This window comes from Malurus melanocephalus, unplaced genomic scaffold, assembly GCF_030028575.1.
Source record: "Malurus melanocephalus ecotype Western Australia unplaced genomic scaffold, MMel_1.1 scaffold_269, whole genome shotgun sequence".
Taxonomy (NCBI): Eukaryota; Metazoa; Chordata; class Aves; order Passeriformes; family Maluridae; genus Malurus; species Malurus melanocephalus.
The window spans coordinates 781,363-798,769 of record NW_026623501.1 but is presented as its reverse complement, the minus strand read 5'-3'; the positions used below and the strand labels follow the sequence as shown (position 1 = coordinate 798,769).

Here is a 17,407-nt window from a genome sequence, read left to right as displayed (position 1 = left end):
ATTTGTAGGTGTGAAAATTGAGGCAGGGAACAGATACAAGTGTCCTGGGCAGTGTCTTCACCTCCAGGCCTGAAGCTTCATCTTTCCTTGCTAAGGTGGAGAAAAGCATGGGTGAAGTCGATTCACATCTGCCTAGGGCAGCTCTTGATGTCGTTTTGCTCAGTGCCAAGGCCTTAAAGCCCTGCTGAGACTGAGAGTCAGGGGTGTCACTGACTGGCTGGTGCTGGCCTGGGGAGCAGGTGGTGCAACACCCAAGGGTGCAGCTCCCAGGGGTGCTCCTGCTGCCCCTGASTCAACAAAAACCAGGAGGGAGACCTCCCAGGTAGAGGCGCTGCTGCCGTCTCACTGGACATGGTGGTACCTCTCCAGCCCGAGACAGGCTAGTGGGGAGAAGTGCCCACATCTATCAGGGACCTGGGATGCTGCAGCCTGCAGGATGCTTTTGAAATGTGGGCTGGGGTGGAAGATGGAAGGGTCTGCCCAAAAATGTGGGTTGGGGTGGGAGGGAGAGGCTTAGGGTGACAGGGAAGCAGAGCAGAGCTGAGGGCCCAGGAACAGTGGCAAAGGTGTGTGCTGGCAGTGTGGGGCAGAGCACTTGGCGRGGCAAACACACTGATGAGCTGTGTAAACAACAGGAAGCCAGAAAGAAGCCTCCTGCATCCTCTGGAGCTGTGCTAGGCAGAAATATGGTGGCCTTGGGAGACAGTGCTCATAATTCATGGGCCCCTCTGCTTCCTGACAGGGCCACAGTTCATTTGCATGCGATGGAAAGCTCTCTGGCGTCCCTGGCTTGGCAAAAGCCTACACAAGGCTGCRGGACCTGGCTTCCTCCAGGCACCCTGATGTCCCCCACCCTGAATGCTCTGGCTATGACTCCCCAGCATCCCTTTTCCTTCTTCYGGTGAGGCTGTCACTAAAAAATGCCACTGCAGCCCTGCCTGATGCTACCACAGCTTCCCAGGGCACAGGCGGTGGGCACGCACCCTTCCTGCCTACCTAYTGGTGCTGCTGGCACAAACACCCTGCTGGCAAATCGTCCCAGCAGCTGGCAGAGATCTGGCACCTCCCCAGGATTCAGCAATTCTTCCCCACAAGYACCAGCTGCCCATGAGCAATTTTGYTKCCATTATTACCCAGGAGAAGACAAAGGACAGAAAAACCAAGGGGGACCTCAGAGCAGGAATAGTGTGAGCCCTTGCTCATGAGCTCCCACATGGAGAACAAGTGTCTCCACTCTGCCTTCCCGCAAGGGGCTATGTGGGTGGGAGAGCAAAAGTGAAACACARCTGGGGACACAGCCAATGTCACAAGAAGGCCGTAACACCATGATGGTGGCCTGGCAAGACACAAGCATTGGAAGAAATGGCACTTACAGGCTGCGTCGGGAGAACATGCGGCAGGGCATCCATGGCCTCCACTGCCACTGGATCACCTCCGGTGCTGGGATGCCATAGACAGTGCAGGTGAGGGCTTGGGGGCTCCTCTTGGAGTAGATGCTTGGGGAAGAGGCTTCCTTCTCATGAATATGTGGAGGAACTGCAAGGATCAGAGTGACATAGTGAGTGGCTGCAGGCTCGGCCGCTGCACCCCCAGGCACAGCCCTCCCCAGGCCCTTCTGCAGAGACAGAGGGCACTACAGCTGTCTGGCTCTCAGGGCAACTCAGGCTTGCAAGGCACAGCAGGTAATATTTAAACAGACTCAAATGACGTAATTTCTCCTTTCTCTGGTGAGTGGAACTCTCTGGATGCTGCAGGGCTCAAAGCACAGGACAACAGAGCCTGCTGGAAACACATCTCCAGGCAGCAGTGCCCTTCCAGCATTTTTTTTGCTGGCATCTGTTTCCTGCATGAGAGGGACCAATTTCTGCGGTGGGAAAACTCCACAGGAGCCTCCTACCCAGAGGAACTACTTCAGATCAAGACCTCATCTGTGTGGCAACTGCCCTGCTCTCGAGTCTGCATCAGTCAGGGTCACCATCAGCAGCGTCTCCAGCTGCAGTTGGGACATGTCCTGCCCAAAGTGACAGCGCCAGGAACAAAACTGTGCAGTGTCACCCAAGCCAGAAGGAAGCAGCCACACTGTAATCAGAGCATCCCTCAGCAGTGGGGGATGAAGAGGTAATGCAGGTACCAACTGCTTTAGGACAGCAGCGGGATCTTGGAGCAGCCTAAAGGCTGAGGCCATGGGCTCAGCACTCCCCCTCAGCCCCTGCCCACCCCTTACCATTGACGATTAACCGGAGGCTGATTCGCTYCTCCAGCCCCGCCAGCCTGTTCCGCAGAACCAGCGTGTATGTCCCGGCGTGCTGYTCCGACACATCCTTGATCTGCATTGAAGATTGAGATTGCTTGGGAATTAGCTTTCCATCCTTGTACCTGCAGGGAGGCAGAGAGAAAATGCAGCCATGGGGAGGAAGTGTCCCACTGGCAGCTGGGCAGGGGTTTGCTGGTCCCCACTAGAGCACAGTTGGGGTGCCCCTTGCTAGCACTGAGAACCTCTCTGGGGAGACCTCTGGGCCTGCCCTGGACCCGAGTTAGGGGTCCCATGCACATTGTGTCATAGGGATGTGTGTGGGGTTGGGCGTGTTGTAGCCCTGCCCTGAGCAGTGAGTGAGTGCAAAGCTCTGATGGAATTGCAGCATGATGAGATGCMCAACCCATCCCACCACCTTGTTCCTCTGGGCAGCTGTGATYCCCATTGCARAGGGACAAGAGGGACAGCTCCRGTGGGAACTCCACTTGGCCCCTCCMGACAGTGCAGAGCTGCCAAGACAGGCTGTGCAGCTGAGAGCCAGGACATGTGGGAGAAATGACCTCCACGGGTGGAAAAAAGTGACGTTTGTGACAATCTTTGCCTCAGAGGGACCTAGGAAGGAGGCTAAGCTAGGCTTCCCCACTTGGCAGAGGGAAGAAGGAGAAGAGAAGGTGCTGAAGCTAAGAAAGGAAAGTTACCACTGGAAGTCTGGTGGGGGGTAAGCCACAACTTTCACTGGCAGCTTCACAGCTTCGTCTCCTGCAGTGGCTTCTATCACCGGGCCCTTCCTCCACTCCACAGTGATGAAGGGCTTTTCTGCAAGGAAAAAAGGGACCATGGAGGAGAGCACAAAAGAGACAGGCTGCCATGAAGCTCTGCTGCTCTCCACAGGCCCAACAACAAGGATCAAGGACAGGCAGGGTGTTGTGACAGGGCAATTGAGATCCTGGCAGCTCAAGAGCTGCTTCTGTCTCCCTCTCGGGAATCATTGGAGACACAGGGAGGCTGAGCTGCCCCGTGACTTTCTGCTGCCAAGAAACAGCTGCCCAGAGCCAGTGATGCCTTGTGCACCCACAGCCGGTGCCCCCCAGACCAGCCTTGTCACAGGGGGCACTGCATTTGCCACAGGGCCACAAGGTATATGTGTCCTGCCAACCCATTGCATTTGGGCCAGTTTGGTGTTGGCATCTCTCTCTCATCRTTTTGGCACCTTGCTGAATGTGACTGTGCTCCCAGCGTGGTGCTGGGGCACAGGAGCACTGAGGGGCTGCAGGAGGGCTGGGTTTCACTAGAGCAGAGTGGATGGAGGTGCAGGAACTGCTCTGCCCAAGCAGTCTGGGGATGGCTCTGCTGCAGCTGGGCTCTGGCTGTGGCTCTGCAGGGCACTGCAAGGTGCCATACCATGCACGATGACATCCGTGCTCTCCTCCAGCATCTGGGCACCATTGGTGGCAGTGCAGGTGTACTTCCCCAGGTCCTGCTGGCTGACRTTGTGGAGGGTCAGGATACTGGAGAGCTCTGTTTGTGTCTGCAGGGACTGGCGCTCAGACTCGATCACTGCTCGCTGCGTCTGTGGGAGATGACAGAGAGAAGGGGATGAATGACATCAGTGGGATGGGGCTGTGTGGATGGGCTCCTCACAGCTCTGATTCCTGTGCTTGCCTCTACAGGGTTCTCCACGACTAAGTGCCATCCTCAGGGATGGACAGACGGGTGTTGTGTGTACTGACTGCCTGAGGCTGGGGTCAGATCTCAGCATGTCTTGCTCTTGCCTAGCTGAGGAACCAGGCTGGGAGCCCCATGAACTGAGTGATGTTCTCAAGGAACTCCCCTGTCCCACCATTCAAAAAAGCCAGAGGATACAAGAGGGGGTGAACACACTGAGGAAGGGACCACCTTGCAGACTCTTGGTCATAAGGGCTCTACAACTAGAGTAGCTTCTTTTAAACCAACCACATTTGTTCTGGATTTGCACTGCTGAAAGTGAAGCCACTGTTTTCCTGAGAACCCCAGAGCAATAACACCTCGGCAAGGAATAAGTTTTCTGCCAGGAAAAGGGGTCTTCCCTCTGTCTGCCTTCTGCTGCCAGGGWAAAAATTGGGAAAACACTCAGACCAAGAGGTCCAGGCCACAGYAGTGTTAGGATTATGAAGCAGAGCCCTGCCAATGCTGTGAAAAGGAACAATGAAAGATGAGGAGGAGACAACTCAGAGGGTAACAGCTCAGTGCACAAGGAGCTGCTGCTTGCTGGTACCTGTTTGCCAGGGTAAGTCCACTGGAAGTGGACGCCAGAGTTGAACTCAGCCCACACTGTGCAGTTCAGGAYCAGCTTCTCTCCCACTAGCAGCTCCATGGCTTTCTTGGGATACAGCTGAATGTCGTACAGCTCACTCCCTGATGCAGAAGAGGCAATGAAAATACATTTCTGGTCTAGTAGCTCTTTGGCTCAAASTGTGCAGTTACAGGAGGTTTGGGAATGGCCTCCTGCTGCATGGTGTATCTCTGTCTGACACACAGCAGAAGAGATATAAGCACCATGCAGAATCTGTGTAGCTAGAGAGGRCCATAGCAATCCCCTGAGCCACCCMAACTGCTCCCCTGAACYTTCCCATATATTCACCTGCTATATGGATGATGAAGAAATTGGATTTGAAGACCTTCTTGTCAATTACAGTCTCACAGTGGACATACAGTAAGTCCCTGATCAAGTCTGTGGGTACCTGCATTCCCTTCTTGTTGTCCCAGAAAGTGCTTTTTCCGTCAGAGTGAACGAAGAAATTTTGCTGGAAAAATCAACATTTTGCCAACTGAAATAAGAGGGTAACAACATTCCCACTCCACCCCTCCCAGGCTTTATGCTGGCTAACACATCCCTTTTGTGGGAAGAAACGAAGCAGCATCATGCTGTGCTGGCCTCCTGCCCTCTCCCTCCGTGGGTTTGCCATCTAGGAATCGTGGCCTCYCCTCTACCCTGAGCAGCCGCATCCTGCACCATGAGCCTCTCCGTCTGCAGAGTGGGCCAGAGACTTCCAGGAATGGAAACTTCTAGAGATAGCTAAGGAAACTGATGCTGATGTCCCAAACATCAGCCCCACCGGGATGAGTGGTGACCTTGGGTACTGTCCTTCCCGGGCAAGGGAAAGGCCCCTGGCCCCCAGAGTGTCCCTGGAGGCCTTTGTACAATAGTAACACTCATCCTGGAAGGAGATGTATTTGCATTGTAAAAAAAAAAAAAAAAAAAAAAAGGAAAAAAAAAAGCAAAAGCAAAAGCAAACTGATAAGAGAGCTGTTTTTAGTCATGAGCCCCAGGGCTGTAGCCTCCTCCCTTGTGGGGATGCCGACCACCTACAGGGGCTGTAGATCACAGAGACGAGGCAAGCAGGGGATGCTGTGGGGAAATGGATTTAAAATTAAGTCATGTTTTGTTTCATAGAGCTCCAGGGAAGAGAAGCAAGGTTGGCAGGAAACCCGTGGGGTCTGCCCAAGGGAACTGGACAACACCGTTCAGCCAGCAAATAAAATGAGGAAGCCAGTGGCTTGTACTTTCCATGGAAAATGTATCCCATGCATTTTCCTTTCCTGGCAGTGCCTGTCCTGCTTCCACTCAGGCAATTACAAATGCAGAACAAATGCAATACATCTGAGTCCAGAGTTTCCCAGCAGCCGAGCTCTCACCGAGGTCAGTGTGACGTTAAGATCTGGGATAGACACGAGGCATGGTACCCAAGTGCTCTCCTTCTTGCTGATGAGAAGAGTCTCTGGCTTGTTGATAAATGGCTGYTCAAAATCTGAGGAAAAGACACAAGGAAAACAACTACTAAAAGAAAAGAAAAAACTGGGGAAAGGGAATAACCAGCAGAAAAGGAGGCTTTCTGAATTTCCTAACACAGCACAAACTTCACAGAGGGAGCGGTGTTGAGTTGTCGAACCCCATCCACCACATGTGGCAGTCAGAGGAGACATCTGGAGCTTGGGAATGCAAAGGCAGCCGGCTCCTCCGCACTAAACAGGTACCGGTGCAACGGCACTTGTGTGACATTTGGGCCGTGCGGGAAATGGCCTCCCCTTTCCTGGAGCCCTCAAGGTCTCWGCCTGAGTGTGACCCTTTGTGAAATCAGTGTTGTGTCCTGGGCTGCTGGCTGTGTCCCCATGCAGGGCCAGTGTGGGGCTGTGCCGCCCTGGTGCAGCGGCCAGCAGCGCGACCTTCGCAGGCGAGGAAGTGATCCACAGAGCAATGGAATGCAGATGTCATCCTGCAGCCATCCCAGCCAGCAGATAAACACATGAGCTGAGCTTTCCAGGGCTGCCACCCCACTGCCGCCCAACTGCTGCAAGCAAAACATTGACAGGAAGAGCAAAAACACCCTGAAATAATCATTATGAAATGAATTAGCAAGGCCAAGGGATGCTACACTAAACTCTGCGCAGAGCCAGCTCAGAATCAGCAGTGACCCAGTCTGACTAAATGGGATGAAGACAAAATCAGCAGTGACCCAGGCTGATTAAACGGGATGAAGACAAAACTGGAAAAGACAAAGAATTGTAAGGCTGCTTGGTGGCCTCAGTGACAGATGATTTGTGCTGTAGTATCAGCACCTGCCTGCCCTTTTCCACAGTGGTTTATGCCTCATGGGATTCTCTAGACACTTGTTCCTAGTGTCTCGAAGGCCTGATGTTGCCAGTCTCTCTGAAAATGTCMATCCAGTACATGATCATGATTGGCTTTATTCATGGAAATTGTCCCCTGGGTGAAGGGGGTTCTATAAGGAGGTGACGGGTATCCATCTGGAAGACACTGGGCTGCTTCAGAATCCTGCCAGGGGAGATTTTACAGCTGGTATGCTGGAATCAGACCAAACGATCCCAGTGGCCTACATTTAATTTTATTCATCTGTGTTTCAGCTAAACCGTTGATTTCAAGGGAGTGTAGCATGAGGGCATGTTTGTCCAACCCGAGATTCTTTCCCTCTGCTACCCAACCCCTAAAGAGACCCACCTAAAAGGACAAGTCAAAGATGAATTTGGAAATGACCCTCACTTGGGACTTCTGTTGTTCAAATCACACTGGGCCCAACCCAATCCAACCCAGTGCTCCCACTGTCAAGCACATAAACCTTGAATTTTTGATCTGTAAAGTTTCTGCTTCAGTCATGCTGCAAAGACCTCTCCTCTGTGTGAAATGCTTTTTTCTGCAGCTTAGGTGAAACAAACCATGCTCAGGAAACTGTATTGGTCAGATCTTATAAAAACATGGATTGCTCTTATCTTTATTTCCTGGGGTTTTTAGCCACCACAGGATTGCTGACTTCTGAAACCACAGATTTGTTTCCCAGYATGAACATGTTCCTCATTCCTCTCCCGAGCTCTGGGCATGTGAGAGGGAGGAGCTGCACAACTGCCAGGGGTGAGAGACTACGAGATCCCCTTCAAGCTCAGATGGCAGCCAAGACCTAACTGATTTACTGGGCTGGTCCTGCTGCCAGTGAGCTTGTGATTCATGCACTAACTCCCCTCTCTGACAACATCACAAATTTCCTTAAGGCTGCCTTAATGGGTCGAATGGGAATAATTTAGCATCTTCATTAATATATGCTAAGCTTTATGAGATGTGGGCTGTACATAGCCTGTCCTATCCTTCCCTGATGAGGCATTCTGGTCTACAGTGCTATCTGTAGTTATAATAAAATACACACCTAAGCAGACACATGGGAAGGAGACATGCATGGAGAGTTCATTAAGAACTGAGCTGCAGGTAAAATAGAGAAGAACCCATTTTTCAAGGCAAGCACAGATATTTTGTTCCTGGCAATTCCACCATGCTTTTAACATGAGAAATTRAGTTGATGGATAAACCTATGGTCTGATCATGCTGTCTCCAAACATCCCCAACACTTACATCAGCCCTTSCAAGCTCTCCAGGGACAGTCTCACATTGCAGCCCAGTTCAGCAGGAACAGGCTTTATCTGAATGTTCTGCAGTGGCTGTGGTTACCGTATGCCTTGGTTTTCCTGACATGTCCCTTCTCCTGTCTGGAAAGGAGCATTCTGAAGTTTCTTAGATGCTTGATAACCATAAGAAGGGACAGCCTGATTGCTCTGAGTATGAACATGTGCTGTGCAGCCATGTGCACAGCAGTGCTGCGAGGTGTTGGCAGGGTCTGCTGCACACACGCCTTCCACAGGCACTGGGAGTCCCACGGGCCCTGACACTGTGGGGTTTATTGTCCCTGAGCTGCACCATGTGCACTCTCTGGTAAACAGGAGAGCCACTCCTGAGCTGCAGAGAGGCTGAGGTCAGAGAAGGTGCATCAGGGGGCAAAATGGCATTTTCTGGATCACAAAGAARATCAATTCTTGCAAAAGCACTTCCTGCATGTGAGCTTGTGGGGTTGTACTCATTTTTCAGTGTATCTAAGAAGCTCTCTGCCTCCATTCTGATACAGCCCTCTAGAGTGTCTGCACACCCCTGTCCAACTCACAGATGTCTSAAATTCAGGCAGGCTCTGTCCTGTTTTAGGGTGGGCAGCATAGCCCATGGAAAGARGAAGCAATTGCCCAAACAGGCTTCAATTCCTCTCCAACAGCTGCCCAGCTTTTCTGATTTGCCCCTGCATTTTTCTCTGCATAGTTGCAGAGGCAAAATTGGCTTTGCCCTGGGACTTCTGAAAAATGCATCWTATATGTCATGACCTGCCTGGCTCATGACAACTGCACCAACTAATAAATGGGGGCGGAAAGAGAAATAGCTCAGCCAACTGTTTCCAGGGGACAGAGTTAATTTATCTTGCTGGAGCCTGCTATGAGCAGTGGGGGAGACAGAAGAGGAGGAACCCCTGGGACACAGAGATGCTGAATATTGGCCCCACAGCCACTCACGGGGCTGAGGTTCCAGCCCCAAGCCTGATGAACATCCCTCCTCCTCCAAAATATGCCTCATAASCCTGCAGGTCAGTCCCTGCACGGTGTGGAGAGGAGCATCTGGATTTGTCACTGTGGAGCAGCTCAGGCCATCAGGGACAGGTRGAGGCTGCACATGGTCTATTTGTACCACTCATCCTCTCCCCCTCAGTCTCAGCTTATGGAACACTACCATCCTGGACACAAGCATCTCAGGGAGCCCCCAGCTGCCCAGAAGATAACTCCTGTGCTTTTTTTAGTGGTGGAGCGTCTCTGAGGCCAGGCTCTCACTCCTTGAATTCCTGCATTCCAGCCCAGCTGGAGCGATGCCCCCGGGATGGGACGTAATTGAATCCCAGGCGCTGCCGCCACGGACGGATATTGGTCCCCTGCACTTCCAGGGAACCAGYCCTTGGCCCCATCCCCGAGGCTGCAGCAGCCACGCTGTGCCCTGGGAGGCGCACTGAATGTTTAATCTTTCGGATATTATGTTGGTTCATGGCTGCCCCAAGCCCCCAGCCCACACACACCACTCTTACCTCTCACAAACACGTAGGTGCTGACCGCTGTGGTGCCCTCGATTTTGGCATCRATGTATTTGTAGTAGCACCGGTAGTAACCCGTGTCGTTGGCCTGTGCCTCGGTCAGCACCAGCACTTTGCAGTAGGGCTTCGTGCCAGTGCCCTCGCACTCTTCTTCTTGGATTGCCCGGCCACTGCTGGGGGCTGCTGAGGCCACCAACTCCATCTCCTCCTTCCCAGCAGGGTCCACCTTGCCCCCGGGCCACGACCACTCCAAAGGGTGCTGGCCTCTAAACATGAGCAAAAAGCAGCATTAGCTCTGGGCTGAGCACAGTGAACATGGGGGTGGTTTTATTGCTCTGTGTGACTCTGTGCACACCTGCACGTGGCCCAGCCAGCTGCCAGTCTCGTGCTGAGGCAGGAGGAATAGCCATCCTCCAAGGGAAAAACAGGCACAAGGAAATGGCAACCAGATTCCCTCAGTGCTGGGCAAGCAAAGGCTCCTGCCCTTGCCCAGGCCACCTCTCTRGCCACGCTAAGCTCTAAAATACCARCCCTCTCACAAGCAGGCCCCTCTGTCCCATRGCACTGTCCTACTGGTATGAATGCCAGGACAGGGAAACACACAGGGCCCTGAGGGAAAGGTTCCATTTATTTTCTATTCCCTCTCATTATTAAAAGGGTCCAGAGCTATTAGGGAAACACATGGATGTGATGATTTCCCTTGGCTCAGTGTAGCTGCTGGCTGAGGCTCATTGTGTGATGAATGGAGTGGGAAGAAGAATGGGGGAAGGAGAGCAGACTGGAAAGAAAGCGAGAAAGAGAAAAGCAGGAGGGAGTCAGGGATAAAAGACAGCACAGGGAAAACAAGGGGAGGCTCAGCTGACTGCCTTCTGGCCTGCTGCCAGCTGTTTCCTTCCCCGTTGCTATGGGATGGGGTTTCCTCACTCTGCACAGCACCCTGCAGCCCCTCGAAACCCATCTGACCACCCCTTCCCACCTCTGCATAGACACTGAGCTGCAGACACCTCTCTGATGGCATCACCACAAAGCCTGTTCACCAGCAATCCAAAGACAGACAGAAAAGTCCAGGAAATCAAGAAACCCCCAGACAGACCGTGCACGTGTGTATTTATATATAGCTGAGGATCTCCAGAGTGGGAGCCCGCGTGTGCACACACGTGCCACTGTAGCTTGTTATAACTGCACTTGTTTACTACAAACAAAACAAGCTTTTATTCCACACTGGAAGTTTCCTTCTGTGAACTCAGAGCCCCTTTCAGAGGAAAGCCTAGTCCCCACTTGAAAGTTTGCCAATATAGCTGAAAGTCACTTAAGTATGTGCAACATGCTACTGTTAAAAAAAGCATTCGCTGGATTTTAATCAACATAAACAGTTACAGGATAAATATTTTTATCTTATCAAAAAAAAAAAAAAAAAAAAAAAGAAACAGGAAAAAAAGAAGCCATCGTAAGAGACAGCTGTGGGGCAAAATGGCCTTTTGTTAGCACCGTTGGCTCTATGAGGGGAAACTGGGTTAATCTATTATGCAAGTTGGGAATAGATGGTTTGGCACACGCAGTTCCTCTGCCAGGGCAGCTCCGTGGGCAGATGCTTTTAAGCGCAGGCAGACTGTGACCATCACCAGACAGCAAGGGACAGCAAGGAGGAAGCGAGATAAGGTGCCATTGGGGGGCATAAGGCTCAGATGCAATGAAGACAGGATTTCTGTCCAAGCATGGGGGAAAGATCTGCCCTTTTGTTTTTGTCTTCAGCAGCTGATTTATSTTCTTGTAGATTTTGCTCTCTTCCAGCTCGCTGCAGATGAGTTTGGAGAGAGTGTGCTGCACTCTTCCCGTGTTAGCAGGCACAAGGGCTCTAGAGGCAGTGACGAGCCCTTGGGGACAGGCACACAGCCCCTCTTACCCTGCTCAAACTTCTGCTTTCACTAAAAATGCCATCAGTGCCTCAGGCARGACTGTAAGTTCAGCTCCAGCAGCTTGTGTCCATGAAGCACAGGCAAGCTTTTCYGAAGTACCAGAGTCTCATGAACACTTGGATAAAAATAAGAACTGAATTTTGAGTTTCTCCTATCCTGTGCATGCACGGGAAAAAAATAGTAAAACTGATCACTAAACCCTTGGAGAAGGGTAATTGTAAAAGTCTCCAGCGTTTCTGCTTTCTGTTTTTTTACCATTGGGGTTTTCACACATTATCAGATCCACTTGTTTCATCAACCATCAAGGCCTGCAGCAGCAGAATGACACATATTTATATAAACATGGATGGGCCAGGGCATCCAGACGCTGACCAGCCTGTGGGCAGCTCAATCCAGGAATTACTTTCCTGTGTGCTTTCATTTCCTTTCATCTGTCCATAGGCTTGGTGGGGACACAGAAGGTGTGGGCATTACTGCAAGTCCAAGTTAGCATCACTGGTACGTTAGGAAGACCAGAGGAAGGCAGGAATGAGGGTAAGCTCACATGGATTTATTTCTGATTCTACCCTCTGCATTTGTGGAAGGGTCCCAGCAGCAGTTTTSGATGTTTCCCTCTTTCCTATCTGTCACCTTCCAAGATTTATTCCCAAGTTGTTTTCTTTCAGCTCGGTGATAATGTGCCTCTTGGCAATGGAGCCTGCTGAGGCCAGCTGGAAGAAAAGCACTGTAGGTTTCTCCACAGCTGTTTTCCTCAATCTTTTCAGGACAGATGCTCTTTAAGGGAGATGCTGCAATTGGCACCCTTTTTCTTCAATTCTCTTTGAAACTCCCTTGCGTGGTATGATGGGTGAAGCTGGCTGTGGCTTTGTGGCTTAGGTGGGACAAATCAGATTCCCCTCAGCACCACAAAGGATGTTCACAGCAGTCACACACRTGTAGGAAAGAGCAGCAGGTGTTGTGTGTTCCTGGACGCCACCCCAGAGCAGTGGTTGGGGGGTTTTGTGTTATCCTCGGCTCCTTCAGCCCTGCCAYAGTGCTCATTTCCTCCACAGGAGCCAAGAGGGCTCTGGGGTCAAATATTTCCTCTGCTACAGATGGGTCTGTACATCTGCCAGTCAGCTCTGGTAACAKGCCACTGGGCAGCAAAGGAAATCCTTGCCCTTCTTTTTCTTGCTTTGCTCCACACCTGTGTGCCCAGCACCTGCAGGGTGGGATGGGATGGCTCAGCCAGGACCAAGTTATCCCYTCCAGAGGTTTCTGCTGTTGTGCAGCTGGCTCCTGTGGGATCTGCTCCAATGTTCCTGGAACACAAGCTCTCTGCTTCCCCCCCACGGAGGCTGCCAAGGGCATGAATGCAGAGATTCACAATATTCTTTCCTTCCTTCTTGGGATGGGAGCTAATAAAAGCTGCACTGTCCATGTGGGCATCAGCCCCTTCCCCTGTTCTGTCACATGCTTGGATCAAAACATCCCTGGGGCTCTCAGCCAGCCCTGGTACAATCTCTGTTTTGGGGAATGTTCCTGCAATGGTCCCCTGCTCTGTCTGGGCCTCTCAAAGGTGCCTTGTGCTGGGTGACAAGGGAACATGACTGCATGTGATGCCATTTGCAAAAGCAGAGGCCCAGGATCTGGTGGCTCCTTTTGTGTGTGTRTTGAGCCTTTGGGTGTCTGTTCAGCATGCTCAGCTCCAGAGGCATTACTTATCTCGTGACCTGGCATGGACTCTGCTCACCAGTGAGGCTTGGTGGGCTGTGGAGCAGGAGCAGGGCTGCGGAGCTGTGCCTGTCTGAGATCCAGCRTGCTGCAAGGGAGCCTGAGAGCACAGCTGGCTGCAGGACTCTCACGCTCGGTGGGTGAAGCTTGAAAGGTCTCCAGGGAGCCTCACACAGGGGTTTTGAGCTCATCTCTCTGCTGAAGCACTGCTTCGAGCAGGCCCATACTCCTGGCTCCAGGGCAGCTTGAAGAGCAGCCAGAGGACACTGCTCTCAAGGGAAGACCAGGGTCAAACAGAAGTCACCTCCAACACGATGCTCCTCAGGAAATCCCTGGATCCTGGATTTGATTCTGTATTTGTTTCTGCCCTACCCTGCCCCACCACCCTCTCCTTTGCCTGTTCTCTTGGTGGTCTGYATGTTTTTCCCTTCAGCTCCCATTAACACAAGCCAGGTCTTCCCAGGGTGGGCCATGGTCCAGAGAAGAGGTTGGAGAAGCAGCTGGGTGTAATTAGAGATCCAGGGACCAGAAAAGATTTACTCTTCAYTCAAGTGAAGTAACAGTGTCCCAGTCAGAGACCTCTCCTCAAGACAGACAAACACAGGATTGGGAGCTCAGAGGGAAAGGGGAGCCCTCTGAACAGGAGATACTGAGACTTATCTACCTGCAGATGGTGTGAAGAACATTGCACAGGAGTGTGAAGGACACTGYTCCCAGGGAGCACATCTGGGACAGCAGGATGCAGAGACAAGGAGCAGCTAAAGAGCAATGTGGGCAGAGAGTATATGAGTTTTAGTGCTGTTTGCAGACAGCCCTGTGCTCTTTGGCTGGCCAGTTCAGTCTTTCACAGCTGCAGAAGACACATTTTACCACACCTCTAACTTCTGTATGTCCTTTAGCCTTGGCTCCATCTACACACAACAGAGCCTTGAAACCGCTTTGTGTGTCCCTTTTCTGGGCCCCTGTTGAGRAAAGGTCTGCCCTGACTATAAGCTCATTCAGAATAACCTCACTGAATCTCCCCTCTTCCAAGGTTTTAACAGAGAGTGTCAGTTCCCACATCYCTCCATGGAGAAGACTACCACAGCAGAACACTGGAACCCCCAAAATCCCTTCTCTTCCCCTATGCTGCCGCAGTAGCTCTATGGCTGACCCCAGTCCTCCAACTCACACRTTTCCTACATCCCAGCACACATCAYGTCTCTTCAAGTCACCGGATGAAAACAAGCTCACAACCACTCAACCTCYCAGACCAAGTGAAATCAATTCAGTAATTACCATCAACAACCTTTCCTCTGTCCTTCTCCCTTGGCTATGAACTGATTCACAAAGGAAAAGCAGTGCCATCTGTTCCAGGAAAAGTTAAATATGTTTGTGACAAGACACGAGCACAATGCCAGCCAAGTGTTTGCAGTAATTGCTCTGTGGTTATATATAACACTGAGAAACACCCATTTGAGGCCCTTGCTGAATTTAGATCCCCATTGGACCCAGCATTCAGATCCCAAGCATGGATATGTTTTCAGCTGCTGAAGGGAAACTCCAGGAAAATTGACCTTGGGCAACTCTCCCGCTTGTTTATGGGCTTTTTTTTTTTCACTTTCCGAGACAGGAGGTAGTGCAGAAAACATGTACAGCCAAGTGTCCCAGCGTGGACAAATCAGTTCAGGCACACCACCTTCTCAGAGCTACAGTGTCCAAAACAACCAGAGATTCTCCAGCTCCTCTCACAGTTATTCACCTGGCCTGGCTGGGGCTTTTCTTCACCCACATATAAAAAGGCAGAGCATTAAATCCCAGCTTCCTAGAAAAGCTGGAAGGCTCTCATAGCCACCGCTAAGTGCAGCCTTGCCTCCTCCCATGGATATTTCTCAGTGTCCCCCAAATGTCCCACTAGATTTAGAAACCAGGACTTCATTCCTGGTGGCCCMAATGAGATGAGAATAAGCAATGACAGAATGACAAGGAGAGTCAGGAAAACCAGTTTCCCTAAAGAGCCTACAACAAAGCTATCAAATCACACAAAAGGTTTCTCTATCTTCCTTTTTCCTGAAAGACTACAGCAGAGGTTATCATTGAATCCTCTGAGACATCTTTTGCTTTTTTTCAATTAATTAGATGAATTCACCCTTGGGGGATTAGGGAGATATCTAGTCAGACATGCTAATTTGTGGGAGTACTGTAGCCAAGGTGTCCCTAGTGGGTTCCCCTTGCCTGATCCTCCAATACTCACCAGTATTGGTAAGAGCATTTTAGACAGAGACACATTTGCTGGTGCCTTACCTGCAGGTGATGGTCAGCGTGTCCTTGGCGTTGATGAYGTGCTCCTCCTCAGTGATGCTCAGAGTAGGAGGGGTCATAGAATAGCTGCTCACCAGATCTGTGGAGAGAATGGAAAGAGGGGATGATGCAGAACATGCACCAGCCTGGGCCCAGCGCTGCGGGCAGCAGCACGAGGCCAGAGAGGGGCAAAGGCTCTTGAAGGGAACATCTCCTTGGGGTCTGCTCCTACCAGGCAGTTAGTGCTGGCTCAGTGGGACACAAGAGGTGTGTCCTCGCGGCTCCAGTGAGCAGCTCTTCAGCTCTTGGGCCAGGACCARACAGCCCCTGGGCTCTGACAGACAGCCCAGCACAGATGAGGGCCAGAAAAAGAATGGAAGAGCAGAAATTGGGGAATTYAACTGTGGCCATTCCTCACCAGGTGAATGATATTGAGCTTGCTTGGACTAGGGCTCTGAAATGATCCCCTCACTAACCAGAGGGAGTCTGGCAGATTTTTCCATACACATGTAGATTTCTGTAATCAGGGGGACAAATCAGGGGCGCCCAAATACCACAAATGTGTTGGTACTCTCCAGAGCCAGRAGGCATTCATGGAATTCTCCTGTGGTGCACTCTCAGGTACCATCACCTGAACAGCACCAACCTTGTGTGGATTGCAGCAGCCCCCTTTGCTGCACCACTGGACAGGCATTCCAGGAGTGAAATTATCCAGGCTCAAGGASAGGCAGTTAAATATTATCATGCTCTTCTTCCAGCTTTTTTTAGGGAGAGTCCCACTTTTTGTGTGTTTGCATCTCTGGCATGCCAGACATGCACCCTGAGTGAGCTCCTCATGGACAAAACATCTCGAAGTACCRGTTACCCTCAGAGACTACTGTTGTTTTCCATCAGCACGGTGTTGCTGACTGTCATTACTTCGTGATCTTTATCTTAAAACTCCAGCTTCTGGAGATGTGAGATAACTCAAAAGAAGTCTTGTTGACTGCAAAAACAAGCAAACTAACCAGAAATAGAGAGGGGGAAAAAAGAGTTACGGAATGCGAGGCTGTGACTCAGGTAGGTGCTAAATGCTAAGGAAGAAAAGAATGCAAAAATATGCTGCTAGCTTGACTTTTACAAAAACATGAGGTTTATTCCAACTGTATTCTGTGTATGTCTGTTTCCTTCCCTTGTAACATTCAAACCCGGGTATCGGAGAGATCTGTCAGGGTTGGAGAGATCTCAAGCACGTGGTATTTCCACGCATTTCACAAGCAGCTGTGACACCTCTCCTCTAAAGCTGTGACCTGAGGACTGCAGGCCAYTGTGGTAGAGCCATGTGAGCCTCAAGAGGAAATGGCCTCAAGTTGYGCCAGGGAAGGTTAACATTGGCTATCAGGAAAAATTTCTACACTGAAGAGAGGATCAGGCATTGGAACAGGCTCCCCAGGACAGTAGTAGAGTCACCATCCCGTAAGTGTTTAGAAGACGTGGATGTGGCGCTGGGGGACATGAATTAGTGATGATGAYGCTGGGTTAATGGTTGGAAAAGACCTTAGAAGTCTTTTCCAGCTTTAATGATCCAATAATTCTAGGAATGTTGTTACCTGACCCAGGAAACAACAAATAGCCAACAGCTTCCGTGACACACAGGGATCCAGACTGGAGAAGAGGCCACAGCACCCAGGGCCCATCACACCGGGAGCGGCTCTGAGGGGACACGGCGGCAGAGGGACGTGCGGAGCGGCACCGCCAGCGCTGCCAGGCCCGGGCTGCCGGCCTTGTTCTCCCCAATTGTTCTCCATTTCCTTCCCGCCTGC

At 51.3% G+C, this 17,407-nt stretch overlaps 1 protein-coding gene across 1 annotated transcript in view; it reads right to left on the bottom strand.

Moving 5' to 3' along the window:
- The window catches only part of FLT4 (fms related receptor tyrosine kinase 4), a 52,500-nt gene that overhangs the window by 16,494 nt on the left and 18,599 nt on the right, over window positions 1–17,407 (bottom strand). The window contains exons 2-10 of the mRNA XM_057376037.1: window positions 15,609–15,705; window positions 9,691–9,962; window positions 5,930–6,042; window positions 4,875–5,037; window positions 4,509–4,648; window positions 3,656–3,824; window positions 2,953–3,070; window positions 2,225–2,376; window positions 1,374–1,536 (exon numbers count right to left, since the gene is read on the bottom strand). Of these exons, the coding sequence (XP_057232020.1) occupies window positions 1,374–1,536; window positions 2,225–2,376; window positions 2,953–3,070; window positions 3,656–3,824; window positions 4,509–4,648; window positions 4,875–5,037; window positions 5,930–6,042; window positions 9,691–9,962; window positions 15,609–15,705 (1,387 nt within the window). The remainder of the gene's footprint in view (window positions 1–1,373; window positions 1,537–2,224; window positions 2,377–2,952; window positions 3,071–3,655; window positions 3,825–4,508; window positions 4,649–4,874; window positions 5,038–5,929; window positions 6,043–9,690; window positions 9,963–15,608; window positions 15,706–17,407) is intronic.